Source organism: Corapipo altera, unplaced genomic scaffold (assembly GCF_003945725.1).
Source record: "Corapipo altera isolate COAL_440 unplaced genomic scaffold, ASM394572v1 169, whole genome shotgun sequence".
In the NCBI taxonomy this organism is placed as follows: Eukaryota; Metazoa; Chordata; class Aves; order Passeriformes; family Pipridae; genus Corapipo; species Corapipo altera.
In genome coordinates this window covers 3,022,879-3,039,997 of record NW_020884946.1, presented here as the reverse complement: position 1 = coordinate 3,039,997, position 17,119 = coordinate 3,022,879, and the positions used below count along the sequence as shown (strand labels likewise).

The following is a 17,119-nucleotide window of genomic DNA, read 5'->3' as shown; positions in this document are numbered from 1 at the left end:
AGAAGGGGAAGAGGACAGGGATAGGGGATATAGGGAATATGCAGGATATAGGGAATAGGGGACAGGGGAAAAAGGTAGGGAGTAGGGAAATGGGATAGGGGATAAGAGAAGGGGAAGAGGATGGATATAGGGGATAGGGGATATAGGGGACAGGGGATGTAGGAAATATACAGAATACAGGGAGTATAGGGACAGAGGAAAGGGGAAAAGGATAGAAAGTAAGGGAATGGGAGAGGGGATAGGAGAAGGGGAAGAGGATAGAGAGAGGGGATAGGAATAGGGAAAGGGGATAGGGGATATAGGGGATAGAGTGAGGGGAGAAAGGATATAGGGGATAGAGGATATAGAGGAAGAGGAGAAGGGATATATATATATAGGAGATAGGGTAAGGCGATATAGGGGAGAGAGGAGAGGGAAGAAAGGGGAGGGGAGGGGAGAGGGGAAGCGGAAAGGGAAAAGGGAAAAGGCAAGGGATAAGGGAAATGGATAAAGGAAGGGGCAGGACGCGGTCCGGGGCGGTCCGTCCCGCTCCCCCCGGTCTCACCTCCTCCCCCGGCTCTGGACCCGCCACAGCGCCGGGGCCCCGCCCGGGCCCGCGCGGCCCCTCAGCGCCGCCGCCATCTTGGGGGCGGAGAGACCGCCCGGCCGCGTCCGCCGAGTCCGCGTCCTCCTCCTCCTCCTCCTCCGCCTCCACAGCCGCTCCGCCGGGCCGGGCAGGGCAGAGCCGGCCAAGGTTCGGCCCTCGGGGCAGCCCGGGGGCGGTGACAGACCCCCGCCGGCAGCCGCGGGTCCCGCCGGGAGGACAGCCCCGGTCAGGCCTGGAGGGGGGCCCTGGCCCCCCCTGTGCTGCTGCTGCTGCGGACGCTCCAAATAATATCTCTCTTTTCTCTTTCTCTTCTCCAAGGAGGTGATGATGGTGTTGGGGAGGCTCGTGAGGAAGCCGCCGTCGCCGCCGGGCAGCTGCAGAGGGTTCTGGGGATGGCTGAACGCCGTGTTCAACAAGTAAGAGTGAGTCGCTGGGCAATAATCAGTTATCGGGTCCCGCGGGTCCACAGCGCGGTTTGTGGAAGAGAAGAATCAAATCCCTGGGCTGCAGAGAACTTAATGCTCTTCTTTCCCTGCAGATTGCGTGTCGGTGCTTGGCAGGGGGCGTTCCGTACCTGCTTCCCATCCCAAGCTGTGACCCTCCAGAGGAAGGTCTGTGCTCTGCCCCCTCCATGGAGTGGCCACATGGATTCTGTCCCTAAGTCCTGCTCTTCTTTGACCCCAAAACTCATTTAAACCTGTAGCACAACCAAGCCCCTTTACTTATTCAGAACAGCATCAAACCAACCCATCACTTACGAAGTGATTCAGCCACAGGAGGGTTTCAGATTTACTTTTAGAAGGGAAAACCCTTCTCTGTGAAACTTTCTCTGCCCATAACTTTTGCCAGGAGCTAATAGTTTTGCCTTATGTCTTCTGGCTGTGTGGGAAGGGTTGTGTGGTGTAGCTGATTACTGAAACTAAACCAGACGGGAGCCTCTTCCAGGTCTCGTCCTTCATCATTCCTGTCCAGACTAAGAAATGCATCCTTTTCCAGAATGGACCCAAGAAGTTTAACTATTGCTGACATGTGTTTTTTATGAAATACTGTAACTGTTGAGAAAAAACAGGCTGCCCAAGGCAGTGGTGGAGTCACCATCCCTGGAAGTTTTCAGGAAATGTGTGGATGTGGCACTTGAGGACATGGTTTAGTGGGGAACGTGGTGGTGGTGCTGGGTTGGTGGTTGGACTTAATGATCTTAAAGGCCTTTCCCAGCCTTAACAACTAACAACATGATTCTATGAAAAGGATTTAGGAATGACATACTTGTGACAGGTTTCAAGATGTTTCTATATAATCAGTGTTTGAGAGAGAAATTAGCAGTTGTAAAGCCTCTGGGAAGAAAAAGGCGGGTTTTTTTTCTCTCTCCCTACAGACATGGAAAGGAACAATCAGGAAGGTTAAGTCCAGTTGCATTTGCATTCTTTTTTTTACCAAAAGCATCTGCCATTTAAAACAAGTTAGAAAAACCCCTCCTGCCAGACTAAGAACCTCACAGTCCGAAAGATGACACGCAAACCACGTGCAGTAAATCACATCCTTAGTTTTCTGATACCTTACCACCCACATGAGCAGATATTTGCCGTGGAGCTTTTCAGCTGCCAAGGGAATAACTTTTCCACCCCGTGGATGCTCTTTGTGTCGTGGCAGGGTGGACTATGAGCGGATCCAAGCCGTGGGCCCCGACCGGGCGGCCTCGGAGTGGCTCCTGCGCTGCGGGGCCTTGGTGCGGTTCCAGGGCTCCCCAAAGTGGCAGCAGGACTACAACGGGCTCCCCACGGGGCCCCTGGGCAAGTACAAGATAGAAGCAATCAATGCCATCGACTCCTGCATCATGTACAGAGGATTTGACTATCTGGGTAACGTCAGATTGTTCTTAATGGTCTTGATTTCAGTTGTGTCATTGTCTCATTCCTTAGCAACATACTAAGCAATCTCTCGTGGTTTTTTTTTTTCCCTTAAAATGGCTTTGTGAGTTCCTAAGGTTTTGCTGGAGGTGTGTGATTGGGAGCTTCATCAGCCCTTGCCTGAAATGTCCGTAGCACTAAGGAAGTGCCACGAATTTTGATGAGCTGGAAGCAAAAAGCACTGTAAATATTCTTTTTCTTCTACACCAAGCCATGATTTTGGTGCCTCTGAAGTCATAATTCTGCTTGTTCTCGAGGTATTTATGACGTCTTCAAAGACAAAAAGCAAACACTTGGTTTCTTACAAAAGATTAAAAAGGTGTTTCAGGTCTCCTTTAAACAGCAGAAACCAAAATAGGCAAGAGTTACTGTTATTATTATTTTTTCATAGCAGGGGACCTTGAATTTCCTGCATTAGCACATTTCTGTGTCAGTCCTTGTTTATCACCCAAACTTGTAGGTTTTTTGTGACAGGCCCATGCCAAAGCTCTTCAAATCTTACCCAAAAGGGTTTTCATTTATTTGAAGTACCACAAAGGGACTTTGGAGATTCATTGTGTGTTATGGCCCCATGGAACAGGAACTTGTTGCTGGGTGGGTTTGGAGGCAGAACTTAACAACCAGCACAGGATGGTCCTGGCACTCTGAAGCAAATCCTTGCTTTTATCTTTCCAGATGGTCTGGAGCACGTCACGGACATCAGGCTGGAGAAGTGCATGTACATACAGGACGAGTGTCTGCAGAGGCTCAGCGAGACAAACAACCTGCAGAAGAGTCTCCTCCAGCTGAAGATCATCTCCTGTGGGAATGTCACAGACAAAGGCATCCTTGCCCTTCACAAGCTGACGTACGTGAGCCCCTGAGCGCTTCCACGGCACCCTTGTCCCAGGCTGTTCTGGGATTGTGTTGGGTGGAGGAGCTGGAGTCTGGCTGTTCCAGATGTGTGGGGCTGCTCCCTGTCACCACATCCTCTCATGCCTTGAGGTCTCAGGGCAGACCTGAGTCCTTGGGCATGGGATGCACTTGGATACTGCCCCTCTGCAGCTAAAAACCTCAAGCACCCACTTCATAAAAAGCTTCTATCATAACCAGTCAACATTTAAAATAATTACAGTGGAATGATCTTTTCTCTAATTTCTTTGTCAGCAGTTAAACAGTAGTTGCTGATTTTCTTTTTAAATATTTACAGGAACCTTGAGTATTTGTATCTGAGTGACCTTCCTGGAATCAGAGAGAAAGAAACCACCTTTCACGCCCTTCAGCAGGCGCTGCCAAAGCTGGAGCTGGAGCTGGACTTGGAATAAACACGACAGCACACGACTGAGATGTGACTTCCTAGTATTTATCATATATTGCATAAATTAACTTTAGATGCTGCTGTATTTCCAGGTGTGAAAATAAGCCCAGCTCTCCCAGTGCAGCCTCAAAAAGCTGTATGTGACCTTTTCAGAAATTATACACTGAAGTTTTGTTAAGCTTAAACTAAATGGTGGATAGCAGCAGAGAAGGCAGGCTCCTGTACAGAGTCACGTGTGCTGTGTTCATAGGGAGCTGTTAATACCTCAGTGAGAAGTGTTCAGCTGTTTTATTGCACGGATTTATTAAGTGGCAGTGGGGAGCGGAGCCGCAGCGCTGGGCGCGGTCGGTGTTGGTGCTGTGGGAGCAAGGGCTGTTCACCCTCAGAGAACCCCGCCCAGTCGGTGGGAGCTGATTTAATAAAACAGCTCATGGGCCTTTTTTTGTGTTCTTCACGCTTTGGCTTCTGTTGTGAGGTTGCAATGGAGTCATCTGCAGGCAGGCAGGGTCACCTCCTCAGGAACACTGAATGGAGCACGGCTGTCTGTGGCAGAGCAGTGGCTCTTGGATCCACCCTCCTGCACATTTTTGCCGTGTGCTGACATGGACTGAATGAGTTCTGTGCAGCTCTGTAGCTGCATCCTCATCACTGCTGATAAGTAGGAGAATCACAGCATCATTAGGGTTGGAAAGGCCTCCAAGACCATCAGGTCCAACCCTTCCCCCAGCACTGCCAAGGCCACCACTGACCCACATCCTCAGGTGCCACATCCACATGGCTTTTAAATCCCTCCAGGGATGGGGACTCCAGCACTGCCCTGAGGAGCTGTGCCAGGGCTGGACAACCCTTTCCATGAAGGAATTTAATATCCAACCTGAACCTCCCCTGGTGCATTTTAAGGCCATTTCCTCTCCTCCTGTCCCTTGTTCCCTGGGAGCAGAGCCCGATCCCCCCGGCTCCCCCCTCCTATCAGGGAATTGCAGAGCCAGAAGGTCCCCCCTGAGCCTCCTTTGCTCCAGGCTGAGCCCCCCCCAGCTCCCTCAGCTGCTCCTGCTGCTCCAGCCCCTTCCCAGCTCCCTTCCCTTCCCTGCACACGCTCCAGCCTTTCCATGTCCTTGTGAGGGGCCCAAAACTGCCCCCAGGAATGGAAGTGCCTCAGTTGTGCCAGCACAGGGGGAAGGACTCATCCTCAGGGAGAACACAGCATTTTTAGCCAAATTCCTGTCTTGGGTGGTAGGGAAGGGCAGGAGGCAGCGACTCCAAGAAAGCAGATCCACAGTGCTGTCTCAGACGTGGATCTCCCTGTGCAAGGAAACAAAAGGCCAACAGGTACCATCTGAGGATGTGGGATCTGTCCCACTGAAATGGCTTTGACTGTTGTGGAACACAGAAGGTACTGGGAAAACAAAACATTTTTGCTCTTGGTTTCAAGTAAAAAAAAAATAAATCCAGTAGATTGGAAAAACAAGCTACATTTCTTTTATTCAAAATCAACCCAATATTACATCCTGAGATTCCACAAACCCGAGTCACTCTTAATACAAACACTGAGGTAGGATTCCTACCTGTGTCTGGCCACTGTTATAAATTAAGTTCATGATTAGTTGTGATCAAAACAATTCCTGTAACTACAAGCAAGTGGCTTCACTATTGTCAGAAAGAGCAAAGAAGAGCAATCAACGGATGAAACACTCAGGAGAAACTCTGAAAAGAGTAAAGAAACCAGAGGTTATGGTTGCTCTGTTCTCCTGGGAGTGGTGCCTGTTGAGACTGTGAAGCCACCACCAGTAGTTTTAATACTCTGTGATCTCTAAGTGCAGTAGTAAGGCAGGTGTATCCCTGCAGCAGGCTGGGAACTACCTGGAGCAGTGAGGCAGCCTCTCATCAGGCTGGACTCGCTTTGTACATGTCACAGCATTTAGTAATTTAGTTTTCCACTGTGTATCCTCCCTTTATAAATCCCGAATTTATCCTTGAACTTTGAACAATCAGGTCTGAATCTGGTCAGATGTTTGGGAAGTGGTAGTTGGATTTCCTTGTCTTGCAGCAGTGCTTCTTGCTGTCCAAAGCTGGGAGAACGTTACTGCTGGTCAGCTGGGGCAGGTGCTGTAACTAAAGGAAAAGTTACACGGAGTGTGTTTGTCTGGAATGAGAATAAAGCACACGTTTCCTTTTTCACATGGAAAAATGTCACTATTCCTACTGAAATCCTGTACTTCTCATACTAAGAGTCATGGTTCTGTGACTGGACTGCAACAAGATCAACTCATTAAAGGGATTTCTTCCAGTCGTCCAGGGTAAGAAAAACATTCCTGTTATATCCTATGGCATAGAAATGGAAGAGGTGACTCAGTGTGATCCAGGAATTTACAGGCTGTAGCAGTTCTCCCTCACCTCCAACTTCCCTGTCTGTTACCAGCTCAGCCTTACAGCTGCTGTGGGGAACGTGGCTCTTGGGCATAAAAACTGCGGAATGACTCACATTGTGAGGCTGGATCTGGGGACTTGGGATGGAGTCCAGAAAGGCTGAAGCAGCAGGGAATTTGCCTGGCAACTCCAGCTGCAGAAACACCCAGTGTGTGGTGTAAGGTGGAACTGAGTATGGGATCACGTCCCATCACCAGTTACAAACAGAACTGGGCATTTTTTCCATCTCCGTAATTTGGGATTCAAAAGCACCAAAAGGATCCCAAATTGAACCAGCCACACGAGTGTGTCCAGTTTGTTCAGCTCTCCTGCTACTCTTTGTCAGGAATGCACATTCCTGGCTAACTCTGATGGTTCACGGGGCTGTGCTGCTTATCCCCAGTGCCCCGTGGAGCTGCACTGCAGTATCCAGTTTGGATGGATTTAGCCAGGAGGTTTGTTTCCTCCTCAGGATAAAACTCTCCTAACTGCCAGCACAGCCCAGCTCCTGGGAGCCAACAAAAGAACATGAAATACTGTGGAAAAGTTACCCCTGGCATGTGCTTCCGAGTCAGCCTAGCTGGTTTCCGAGCTGTTTTTTCCCGTTCTTTCCCCAGATCCACTGCCTCCCTGAAGCTGTCAAAGTAGGGATGCTGCAGCAGCTGCTCACAGGTTTGCCTCTCCGCAGGGTCCATCCGAAGGCATGCCTAGAAAAGATGAAGGATCTGCACAATTCCAGGCCCTCCCCACAGCCAACGAGTATTCCCGCAGGTACGTGTGTTAATAATTTTTTAATGTATTATAAAAGTGGCTTTTCAGTCAGCAGGAAGCTTGAGGAACAGCTGATACCCAACGATTGCAGCAATTCATCAAGGAATCATGGAATGGTTTGGGTTGGAAGGGACCTCAAAGCCCATCTCATTCCAACCCCCTGCCATGGGCAAGGACAACTTCCACTAGCCCAGGTTGCTCCAAGCCCTGTCCAACCTGGCCTTGGACACTTCTAGGGATGGGGAGTCCACAGCTGTAGGAGGAATTGTGGCTTGAGGAACAGGGGAGGAAACCAGCTCTATTTCTCAATGAATCTCTGATAACTCAGCCCCCAGCTGACACCATTTACTGCTAAGTGACACAGACCCCCCTTGCTCATCTCAGTGCAGGGCTGGAGTTTTCTTACCTTCATGAGAGACAGAGCAGAGTATGAAATATTGGGGAATTTCACTTCCAATGGCTCCTGGAGGGAAAAAAACCAGTGAGTGTACTCATATGAGCAACCTGTCCATTTATCAGGGGACAGAGACCCAGCTTCCCATAGCAACGTGACCCATTCCTCACAAAATGCCTCCCTCACTCCGAGAGCTTGCAGGCCTGGCACTACTGAGGATGTGCCACCAGGAATGGGGGGAAGGGGTGGAGATCAATAATCTTTTGACTGTTTTTATGTAGTGTAGTAGTTAAAATGTCATGAGACGGGTTCAGCCACCTCCAAGCAGTATCCTGGTGCACACTGGCAAAGGAAAGGGCAAAGCTTTTGGACTGGGACGAAACGCTGCGCAGCAAAGGGCTGGTCAAGCCGAGCGAGGCTTTTCCAGCTCCACTTCCAAAGCTGGCAGCACGTGGGCAAAAAGAAGCAGGAACATTTCCCTGCCCAAACCCCCTGCCTCCTTAGCACTGCAGAGTGGATCAGAGTGGAAGAGAGACTGGTCAGCAGCAGGCTCAAGGGAATTGCATCTGGAGGCAGCTCTTACCATGCTCTCCGGGTCTGGAATTCTTACCCCGCTGAAGAACTGGTTGGTGCTGAACACTTGCTGGTGCCTGGGAATGAGATCCCCTTCGACCAAGAGTAAAAAGAAATTTGGATTAATTTGCTGTTTTTCTAGCACAAGGTTGTATCCTCTAACAAAGCTGATCCCATGCAAGAGAACATCCAAAGAGATGGAATGTCACCAGGTGAGCTGAGGAAATGTTCTTCTGTGACAACTGATGTCCATTGGGGCCATCAGTGATCCCACACCTGTGGGACTGTGCTGAGGGAAAGGCAGGGCCACAAGTGTTCCAGCTTCAGGAAAATATAACACATATTGGTGACATTCTCTTTGGACACTCCTGAGCATGTTGTATGGAAAAGAGCTGAAGTGCAGCTCCACCAGGAACACGTTGCAGCTTTTCCCCAGGGCAGCTGTTTTGAAGCTCAGAGCAGCTCAGAGCAAGGAAAATGCTAAAATCAAACCCATAACAAAGAGCCAGTAAAATGCCAATGGCACAGCTTCCACCAAGGAGCTTTGCTCAGTCCAGCACCTGGATCCAACGGGAATCTCTTCTGGCTGAAACCCTGTCATTAAAAATAAATTACAACTGCCTAACAGTGGCTTTAATGGATTCTGGAGGAACTATTTTTCTAGCTAAGGAGCTTATCTGTTTAAAGCCATTAGTTTTATAAACTGCTCAGTAAAAATTACAACTCTCAGTCCATTCCAACAAATTTCAATTAAAAGTGGGGGGTTGTTCGTTGCCAGGCAAGAAATCAGATGTTACACAGCCAGATCAAAGAGAATCAATGAGACTGGATTAATTTGAGTGTTATGGGGACAGTGGGTCTTTATTTAACAAATGAATCTGGAGTGGCTCCTAAAATTCCTTGATGAATAAAGACAAACACGTGGAACAGACAAGTTGTGAACATTTTAGTGACCAAGTGTGAACATTTTCACACTCCCATTCCCAGGCACAGAGACATCCACAGGCACTGGCCACGCTTATGAGACCTCCAAAGCTGGGATGAACTTAATCCAACTATTCATTGACCACTTTGCTTGATAGCAAACCCTGAAAAATACCTGGATCTTTCAAACCTTTATGCAAAACATTCCTTTCTGATACAGGTGCCTCATTTCCCTGTCTGGAAACAACAGGTGAAGATGTGGGAAGCACAGCAGGAGAGGCAGGTGTTCCTGTGCTGTCCCAACCCAAGGGACACCTCAGCAGTCACTGAGCCACCCCAAGGGACCAGGAGGTCCGGTGGTCACCTAACACATCCCACATCTTTCCTAATCTGCCCAGCACCAGATTCAGCTTCCCAGAGGCTAAAGAGAGTAGAGGGATGGTTCCAGGCAGTCTGCAGGCAATGATCCTGCTTCCACAGCCCCGTCCTTTGGGAGCCAGGAAAACCCAGCTCCCTTTTAAGGACAGGAACACCTCAAATAAGCCAACATCTGCCACAGGGAGAGATCCACGGGGCAAATTCACCTCTTGGCTACTCCTGATTCCCACGACAGAGGAAAGCTCTAGTCCTGCCAAGGGCACCGGGGGACACTCACCCAGGGTTCTCCGGATGAGGTAGAGCTGGTCCACGTCAGACTTCCCAGGCCACAGCGGGACCCCCGAGAGCAGCTCGGCGAAAACGCAGCCGATGGCCCAGACGTCCACGGGGGGCCCGTACTGGGTGTCCCCCACCAGCAGCTCCGGGGAGCGGTACCACCGGGTGGCCACGTAGTCCGTGTAGGAGTCACTGGGACCGGCTGGGTTGGGGTCAGGGAGGAGAGAAACAAGCAGGAATGTGGGATCAGGGAGATGCAGACGGGCCCGTCATCAGTGGTTGCACATGTTGGGGCACCCCCTGGGCAGGCGGTGGCTGCAGGAAGGGGGTGAGTCACTGGCCACAACAGGACCCTACTTTGGAAACACTTGGGATCTGGCAAAAATCAGGACCGTGTTTTTCTCCAAATGAAAATGTGCAGAGCTCACAGCAGGGCCCCACACCAGCCAGTGGGCAGTTCCCAGAGCCCACGTGATTTGTCAGAACAGGAGCTAAAATAAACCAGATTAGGGGGTTTATTTACAAGGGAAATGTGAAGCCATTGTTTGCAGAGGCAGCCGGAGGGGTCTGGCTGCCAGGGAACTCCAGCTGTGTCTCCAGCATTGCATAAACAAGGGCTGGGCAGCTCCAAGATGCCCAAGGCTGACTTCCATGTGCCAGTGCCAGCACCCCCAACAGCTCAGCCGCCCCAGCAGGGAGCTCAGGCTGTTCACAGATCCCCATCACTGCGGTGTCTGGACTCCTTCCTTTAAGGTTTGGGATCTCTACCCAGCCTCTTGTGGAGCTTCCCTGGGAAAACACAACAGCCTTTTATATAGGATGCTTTGCAGATGCATCAAGCAAAGACAAGTGAGTGTTTGAAAGGCTGATCCTCCCCTTCAGTGGAGCTTTCCCGAGTTAACACATCGTGTGTGCAGCAGCACTCACTCAGTATTCGGGCAAATCCGAAGTCACAGAGTTTGATGACGGAGTGCTTCGTTATCAGGATGTTTTCTGGCTTTACATCTCGGTGGATGCACTGCAAACAGAAAAAAGAGAAGGTTAGAAGCACGTATTTAACCTGGCCCTCATACAAAGACCCTCTTAATTCATCCACACGCCCTCTGCACATTGTGCCAGGCAATCATTCCTGCTGAAGGAGATGGAAGGATTTCTGAGCAGCTGCTAAATCCAGGTCCCGTCAGACAGGACAATTACCTGCCCACAGCCCACCCTCACCCAGGGTGAGACTCTGTGCAGCTCCCAGCTTGAGCTGCACAGCTCTGGGTCACCTGGGCAACACGGAGTCAGCTCCCAGAACCAGCTGGGAAGCTCCTGGCAGGTGATTCTGTTCACAAAGCTCAGCAAGAGCTCGGTCTCACCTGTGCTGATGATCTCTGCTCAGTGATCTGCTCAGCACAGGTGAGACACATCCAGAGCTCTCTGTCCAGCTCTGGGATCCTCAGCTTCTGTGGATAAATACCTGATGGGAAAAGTAAAGGAGACCAATCCAGGCTCTCCTTGGTGGTGCCAGTGGCACCAGACAGGCAATGGGCACAAACTGAGCACACAGGAAACGCCACTTAAATCTAAGCAATTTATCTTTTTTAACTGAGAGGGTGGCCTGACACCCAAACAGGTTGTCCAGGGAGTCTGGGAAGCCTCAAGCCTTGGAAATGTTCAACCCCTGACTGGAAAAGTTTCTGAGCGGCCTGCTCTAGCTGAGCCTGCTTGAGTGTGAGGGCTGGACAAGATGATTTCCCTTCCAACACTGGCAATTCTGTGATTCTTAGGAGGTGACCTTGACCTTCACAACAACTGAATTTGGGCTTGGCAAAGAATTTCTGCTGATCAAACTAACAGAGACCTTCATTTCTTTTGCTCTGCTCAACTCACCAGGGTCTCGCTCATGTCATCCCTCCCACACCATCACCTCAGCACAAACACCTCAGACTTTCCTCCCTAAGCTGGTGGTAAATTACTGTGTCTCCTCCTGAGGACTGAAGTGCTGCTTATTTAAACCACTGTCATGGAGTTCCAAAAAGGGCAGCTGCATAAAACCTCATTACCTGTGATCTACAGCAGGTCAGGCTGCAGCATCTCATTGTTCCCTCTGCTCTAAAACTCCATTAAATCTTTGAGGGGAACGGAAAAAAGACGCAAACCAACAAATCTTGGAAGCAGGAGAGAGCTGTGGCCAAGTTCCTGTGGCTCAACTGGACATAATTCTCCCAGCAAAGACAAAGCACCCATCCCAGGGCCATCTCCTGCCCCACTCATAAATCTCAAACATTGGCAGATGAACAAAAGCAAAGTCAATTACAGCTAAGTTTGCTTAAAGGACTTCTCCAAAGGGCTCCTTCTCCTTTCCTGCTTCCCAAAGTGTTCCCACTGAAACGCACACAACTCGTGTCTCCCTCCAGAAAGCAGAGCAGGGGTTGTAAAAGGGGTTTGTTGTGTCTGAGTTTTGAAATCTTTTAACTGGTGCCATGATTCAAGGCCTGTGACTGTCAGCAGCAGGACTCTCTGATAAATCAGCAGCAGTTTGCTGAGCTCTCAGGTGAGGAGCTGGGAAGGCAGTTTCCTGGGCATCAGCTGTAATGCACAGCACAGGAATACACAGGGATACATTCCTGTTCCACCTGGAAGCTTGTCTAAGGTCATTAGAGCAAATCATTCCCTGACAGCCAACCCAAGGGGCCTGTGTGACAGTAAATGCAGCTGTTGTGGGCATACACTGACGTTTCAGATGTGTTTGCTGTTGAAAACAGGAAATTCCACCTGACTGCATTCCACGAAAGCTCTGTAATCAGGGAAGTGCCAACAGAACCCCCCTCTTGCCCAAGGCCACGTCCCAGCAATTGTTGGTGCTGTTCAGGGCACTCACGTTGTGTTTATGGCAGAAGTTCACGGCCTGGAGGGTCTGCCAGGTTATGCTCTTCACCAGGTACTCTGGCACCCTGTTTGAAAAACACAGTTGTGTTTTGGACATTCAAAATCACTTCAGCGTTACAGGGAATAGGAAGGGGAGGCCTTTGAGTGCTGACATTGTACAGGCATCTCTGAGCAAAATCATCAGGGGAATCAGAAAACACTTCCAGATCCAGTCAGTGCAACAAGACACAAGGGTTTATTGCAGTTAAGAGTGTGACAGAGTGTCTGGGACCACTGTCACAGCCAGGCCTGCCACTGGTGACCACAGCAACGTCAGGTCCTGTCCCGTGGCTGCGTTCAGCATCCACATTTCCTGGCAATCCCAAAATGCCAGCAGGCATTTCTGCCTCTATAACTGCTCAGGGTTGGAACTGCTGGAGAACCCATGGTATAGATACAGCTGTGCAATGCTGTCATGGCACTGATTGCCCAGGGAGGTGACAAAATAAGGGGAGGAAGCATGTTCCTACAAGAGTATAAAGCTCTGCTTTGGTTTGGATCCCACCTCTTCACTCCCAAAGCTGGCAAACACTTCCCAGCCCACCCTCCTCTCCTTCAGTTACTGGGCAACAGTTCTTAAACTTCCTTGGCTGCCTGCAAGGATCTTTGACAACCCCAGGAAAGGCAGAGGTGACAATCGTGGCACTTTCAATCTCAAATACCATTTTATTTCACGTGTTCAGTGTTGAAAAGTTTCCGATTCATTACAAAGAAAAAAACTAAACCAAATCAATACAAGCCTGGGTTTTTCTCTAAGGCACTTTGTGCTGAGGGTCTTGTGCTGACATTGCTGTGGCAATGCCAGAGATTCCTTCCAGAAACATCCCAGAATGATGGGAGTGCTCCACTGACAGCCTGACAATGGGATGGAGTTGGTCAAATGGCCTGGAAACAGCGTGTGCCCACCCACCTTAACCTGACCACAAAAGACCATCTGCAAAGACAGGAAGCCAAGTATGCAGCCTGTGTTACATGTTCATCCACACTGGAGTCGTTTGGATGAACAGAAAGCAAATGTGAAGTATTTTCCTCAAGGAGGGTTATCCATCCTCTCCTTCAGATTCCAGGTGAACTGGTTCAAACTGGGGTGGCAGCTGCTCACCAGCTCACAAAGCCATGTGCTGTCACCATGCTCCATTCTCCTCCAGCTCCACATCGGGGACAAAGGCAGCAACAGGCTCTTGTTTACTCAACCCCCAGTCAGTCCCCTGCAGGCAGCTCATTTAGCTCCAGGCCTGTAAAATGATTTATGAACTCCTGCTCAGCATTTCCACAGCACCAGGTCACCGTGGGGAATTAGGGACAATGTGTGTAGTGGGAGTGTCACTTACACTGTGTGAAAGAACAGACCCCGTGTGGAGCTCACACCCTGTGCAAGCGCCTGTGTGGGGAGGGAGTTCACTGGGGCTGTGCAGGGAGGTGCAGGCACAGCTCCTGGGAATTCCTGCCAACCCACACGTCCCCCTGAGCGTCCAAAAGCCATGTAAATGTGGCACTTGGGGATATGGTTTAGAGTGGTGGGCTTGGCAGTCCTGGATTAGTTGGACTCGATGGTCTCAGAGGCTTTTCCAGCCTGAACAACTCCACGAGTCTGTGATTCCGTATTTGGGTGCTCTGTGTGTGATGTGCCCCAGTGGGCAGTGATGTGCAGCACAGCTGGGGAGCAGTGGAAGGAGGGCTGGGGGCCCCCAGCACACCCCTGCAGTGACACAGGTTTGCTGCTCCCCAGCCAGCCAGAGCTCACCCAAATCCTCGGCTCAGCGCTCCCGTCTCCGTGGAGAGCAGCTCTGCACAGGGACACACACACGGGCTCACACACCAATCCTGGGGATGTCAGTGCTAAACCACAGCAACAGAGCAAGTGCTGGGCACGGGGCTGAGAAACCTCTCCCGTAATTAACGAAATTCCTCTGAAAATCCGCAGGGAAGCAACGACACGGACGCTCCGACTCCTGCACTCAAAGCTCCCGGGGGGACATGGGCCACTCACCCCCGGGGGTGCCTGTCCAGCTCGTGGAGAACAGTGTGGTCGCAGTACTCGAACACCAGGTGCAGCTTCCGCTTCCTCCTGAACACCTCCAGCAGGTTCACCAGGTTGGGGTGTTTGAGTTGCTGTAACACACACAGGGGATGGACAGATCAGCTCCTGCAGGGGGTAAAGGTGCAGGGGACAGGGGTTTTGCCTGCAGGTCACAATTCCTTAAGCTGAACCCTTTCTACAAGCACAGCACGGTGTGAAGCACCAGCTCAGCTACAGCTCAGCCTGTGTGTACTCGTTTTAGGAACTGGCCATGGGCAGTAAGTCAGCTTGGCTGCAGCAAGTGCCTCAGATAACAAATTCATCGCTGTGCCCACGGCTGTTCTGGCACTGCCAGTCGCTGTGAGGATCGGCCTTTGAGGGCACCACAGTGAAAAGCAGCTTTGAGTGAAAAGCAGCTCTCCATGGAAATCACACGGGGCAAGAGCCAGCAGCAGGCAAACACACATTTGGCAGAAAGCAAGAGCTTCCCTGAAGCACATGGCCTCAGCTTCACCACGTTTATTGTCACAGTCTGGGTGGGTCAACTAGGAGAATTTTTATTCCTGCTTCTTTCACCTCCTCTCAATCCACCTCATGTGTTCATGGAATCCCAGAATGGTTTGGGTTGGAAGAGACCCCAAAGATCATCCACTTCCAGCCCCCTGCCATGCGCAGGGACACCTTCCTCTATCCCAGGTTGCTCCAAGCCCCGTCCAACCTGGCCTTGGACACTGCCAGGGATCCAGGGGCAGCCACAGCTTCTCTGGGCAACCTGTGCCAGGGCCTCCCCACCCTCAAAGCCAAGAATTTCTTCCTAGTATCCCAGGACAAGGGGGAATAGCTTCCCACTGCCAGAAAGCAGGGTTAAATGGGATATTGGGAAGGAATTGTTGGCTGTGAGGGTGGGGAGGCCCTGGCACAGGTTGTCCAGAGAAGAGGTGGCTGCCCCTGGATCCCTGGAAGTGTCCAAGGGCAGGTTGGACAGGGCTCAGAGCAACCTGGGATAGGGGAAGGTGTCCCTACAGGAGGGTGGAACTGTGTGACCTTTGGGGTCCCTACCAACCCAAACCATTCCAGGATTCTATGGTTTCAAGACTCTGCAAACTGCCCCCACCCTCCCTTGGCTCCTGGCCACAAAACCCCCTTTCTCTACAAGCCATTCACTGTGCAGAAGAATGATTTATCAGGCCCCACATTTTTCACCGATGAAACACAATCTCGCTGCATCTTTGACAAACGGGAGTTGCCTGAGCCAGTAAATACCTCAAAAAACAAACAAACTGTTACTATTTGCAGAGGAAAAGCTGAAAAGACAGCCAAGCATGTCTGCACTTGTTAAAATCAACAGTGCCCCAACACAGATCCTGCCATGCCTGGCTGCAGCGATGCAAGCTTTGGATCCCAGAGGATGATCCAGTTCCCAGCTGTATTACAAGGCTCTTCAGCAATGATTGTTTTCCTTTTCAGATCTTAAATGCAATTTAAATGTTAATGCATCTCCAGCACTGTGTATTGAAATGAAACAGCACACATCCTGTGTTTGCTTAGGACAGGAGAAAAAGGCTGCTTCTCCCCAAAATCTAACTGAAAAACAAATATCCTGTTTTTCTGAGATGATGGGCTTTCCTGGATGGCAGGTGGACAAATCATGAGCACCCTGGAGAAAGTGGAAAGTGAAAAATTCTTCCCATTTCTCTGAACACACAGCTGAGGGTAGTGTGTGCCATAACAAATAAAAAGGAAATATTTTTTTTCCACACAACACATTCCTAAAGCCTCAGGAAACTATGGAGACCAAATGAACACAACAGTTCAAAAAAGAGATGGGACATACTCCCAGCTCTCTAAGCAAGAAGCAAAGGGCACAACCTTTGGCTCCAGAATCCTTGCCCAGAAGCTGGGAGCGTAAAAGGAAACCCTACCCCATCCTCTCCCTCTTCCTCCTGGGTCTCTCCTCGTTTCTGCTTGATAGACCTGGGGTGTCACCCACTGTAGATGTTCCCCTGCTTTTATTTTCACCAGGAAAATACACATAGAGGGTGAAGGAGTGACCCATTTCTGTGTGAGGGTGAGCTCACAGAGAGGTCAGGAAAGGATCAGCAAAGACAAGGTGCTGCCATGGCTCACAGCTGCCGGCTCTGCCCTCGATTCCTGGCATTCAATCCACAGCTGGATCTTCCTGCACGCCAGGCTCCGACACTGAGGATTCCCCAAGATCAGGGGCTCAGAAAGGGCATTTTAAGGAGGAGCTGGGGCAGATTTATCAGCTGGGGAGCTGGGAGAGTTACATTCCATGGCTGTCCCCGTCCTCGTGCTGTTTAGGATCACTTTTTGCCCATGTGTTTTTACACCGGCTCCAACAGTTCTGGACCGACCCTCCCAGCCTGGGCTGGGGAGGATCACCTGGCATCGCCATTCCTGGACAAGTGGGCCGGCCATTCCCTGGCACCGGCTTTCTCCCAGATAAGCTGGCTCGGGCGCTTCATGGTGCTCCCTCGCACCCGAATCTTTGCTTCCCCCCCCTCACGACACACCGTCACCCTCACAGATGCCCTCATGCCCCCTCTCTTCAGGGCTGCCCTCACAGCCTGTCCCTTCGTGACGCCCTGTCCCCTCACGGCTCCTCCCAGCCCCGTCCCCTCATGGCTGCCCTCACACCCCGTCCCCTCACGAC

General features: G+C 50.8%; 3 protein-coding genes across 4 annotated transcripts in view; 1 reads left to right on the top strand and 2 right to left on the bottom strand.

The window, feature by feature from the left end:
* Positions 1-632, bottom strand: part of L2HGDH (L-2-hydroxyglutarate dehydrogenase) — a 37,549-nt gene extending 36,917 nt beyond the window's left edge. For both annotated transcript variants that reach the window (XR_003530776.1, XM_027662470.1), the window contains exon 1: positions 545-632. Coding sequence is in view for 1 of the 2 variants with exons in the window: in XM_027662470.1 (XP_027518271.1) it covers positions 545-621 (77 nt within the window). In the remaining variant the exon portion in view is untranslated. The remainder of the gene's footprint in view (positions 1-544) is intronic.
* Positions 625-4,239, top strand: DMAC2L (distal membrane arm assembly complex 2 like). Its single transcript, XM_027662472.1, has 5 exons — positions 625-733; positions 905-1,002; positions 2,237-2,445; positions 3,169-3,340; positions 3,683-4,239. Exons 2-5 carry the CDS (start codon positions 911-913, stop codon positions 3,795-3,797), a joined length of 588 nt encoding a protein of 195 aa, XP_027518273.1. The 5' UTR covers positions 625-733; positions 905-910; the 3' UTR covers positions 3,798-4,239.
* Positions 4,240-5,246: 1,007 nt separating this feature from the next.
* Positions 5,247-17,119, bottom strand: part of CDKL1 (cyclin dependent kinase like 1) — a 12,608-nt gene continuing 735 nt past the window's right edge. Inside the window, exons 2-9 of the mRNA XM_027662591.1 lie at positions 14,416-14,537; positions 12,379-12,451; positions 10,440-10,530; positions 9,514-9,714; positions 7,945-8,027; positions 7,374-7,430; positions 6,748-6,903; positions 5,247-5,902 (exon numbers count right to left, since the gene is read on the bottom strand). Of these exons, the coding sequence (XP_027518392.1) occupies positions 5,795-5,902; positions 6,748-6,903; positions 7,374-7,430; positions 7,945-8,027; positions 9,514-9,714; positions 10,440-10,530; positions 12,379-12,451; positions 14,416-14,537 (891 nt within the window). The 3' untranslated portion in view covers positions 5,247-5,794. The remainder of the gene's footprint in view (positions 5,903-6,747; positions 6,904-7,373; positions 7,431-7,944; positions 8,028-9,513; positions 9,715-10,439; positions 10,531-12,378; positions 12,452-14,415; positions 14,538-17,119) is intronic.

Excerpts from the sequence above, each read along its gene's own strand:
- DMAC2L (XM_027662472.1), top strand. The coding sequence starts at position 911 with ATGATGGTGTTGGGGAGGCTCGTGAGGAAGCCGCCGTCGCCGCCGGGC. Across the intron at positions 1,003-2,236 it reads CTGAACGCCGTGTTCAACAA|GGTGGACTATGAGCGGATCC; the intron begins GTAAGAGTGAGT and ends GTGTCGTGGCAG. Across the intron at positions 2,446-3,168 it reads CAGAGGATTTGACTATCTGG|ATGGTCTGGAGCACGTCACG; the intron begins GTAACGTCAGAT and ends TTATCTTTCCAG.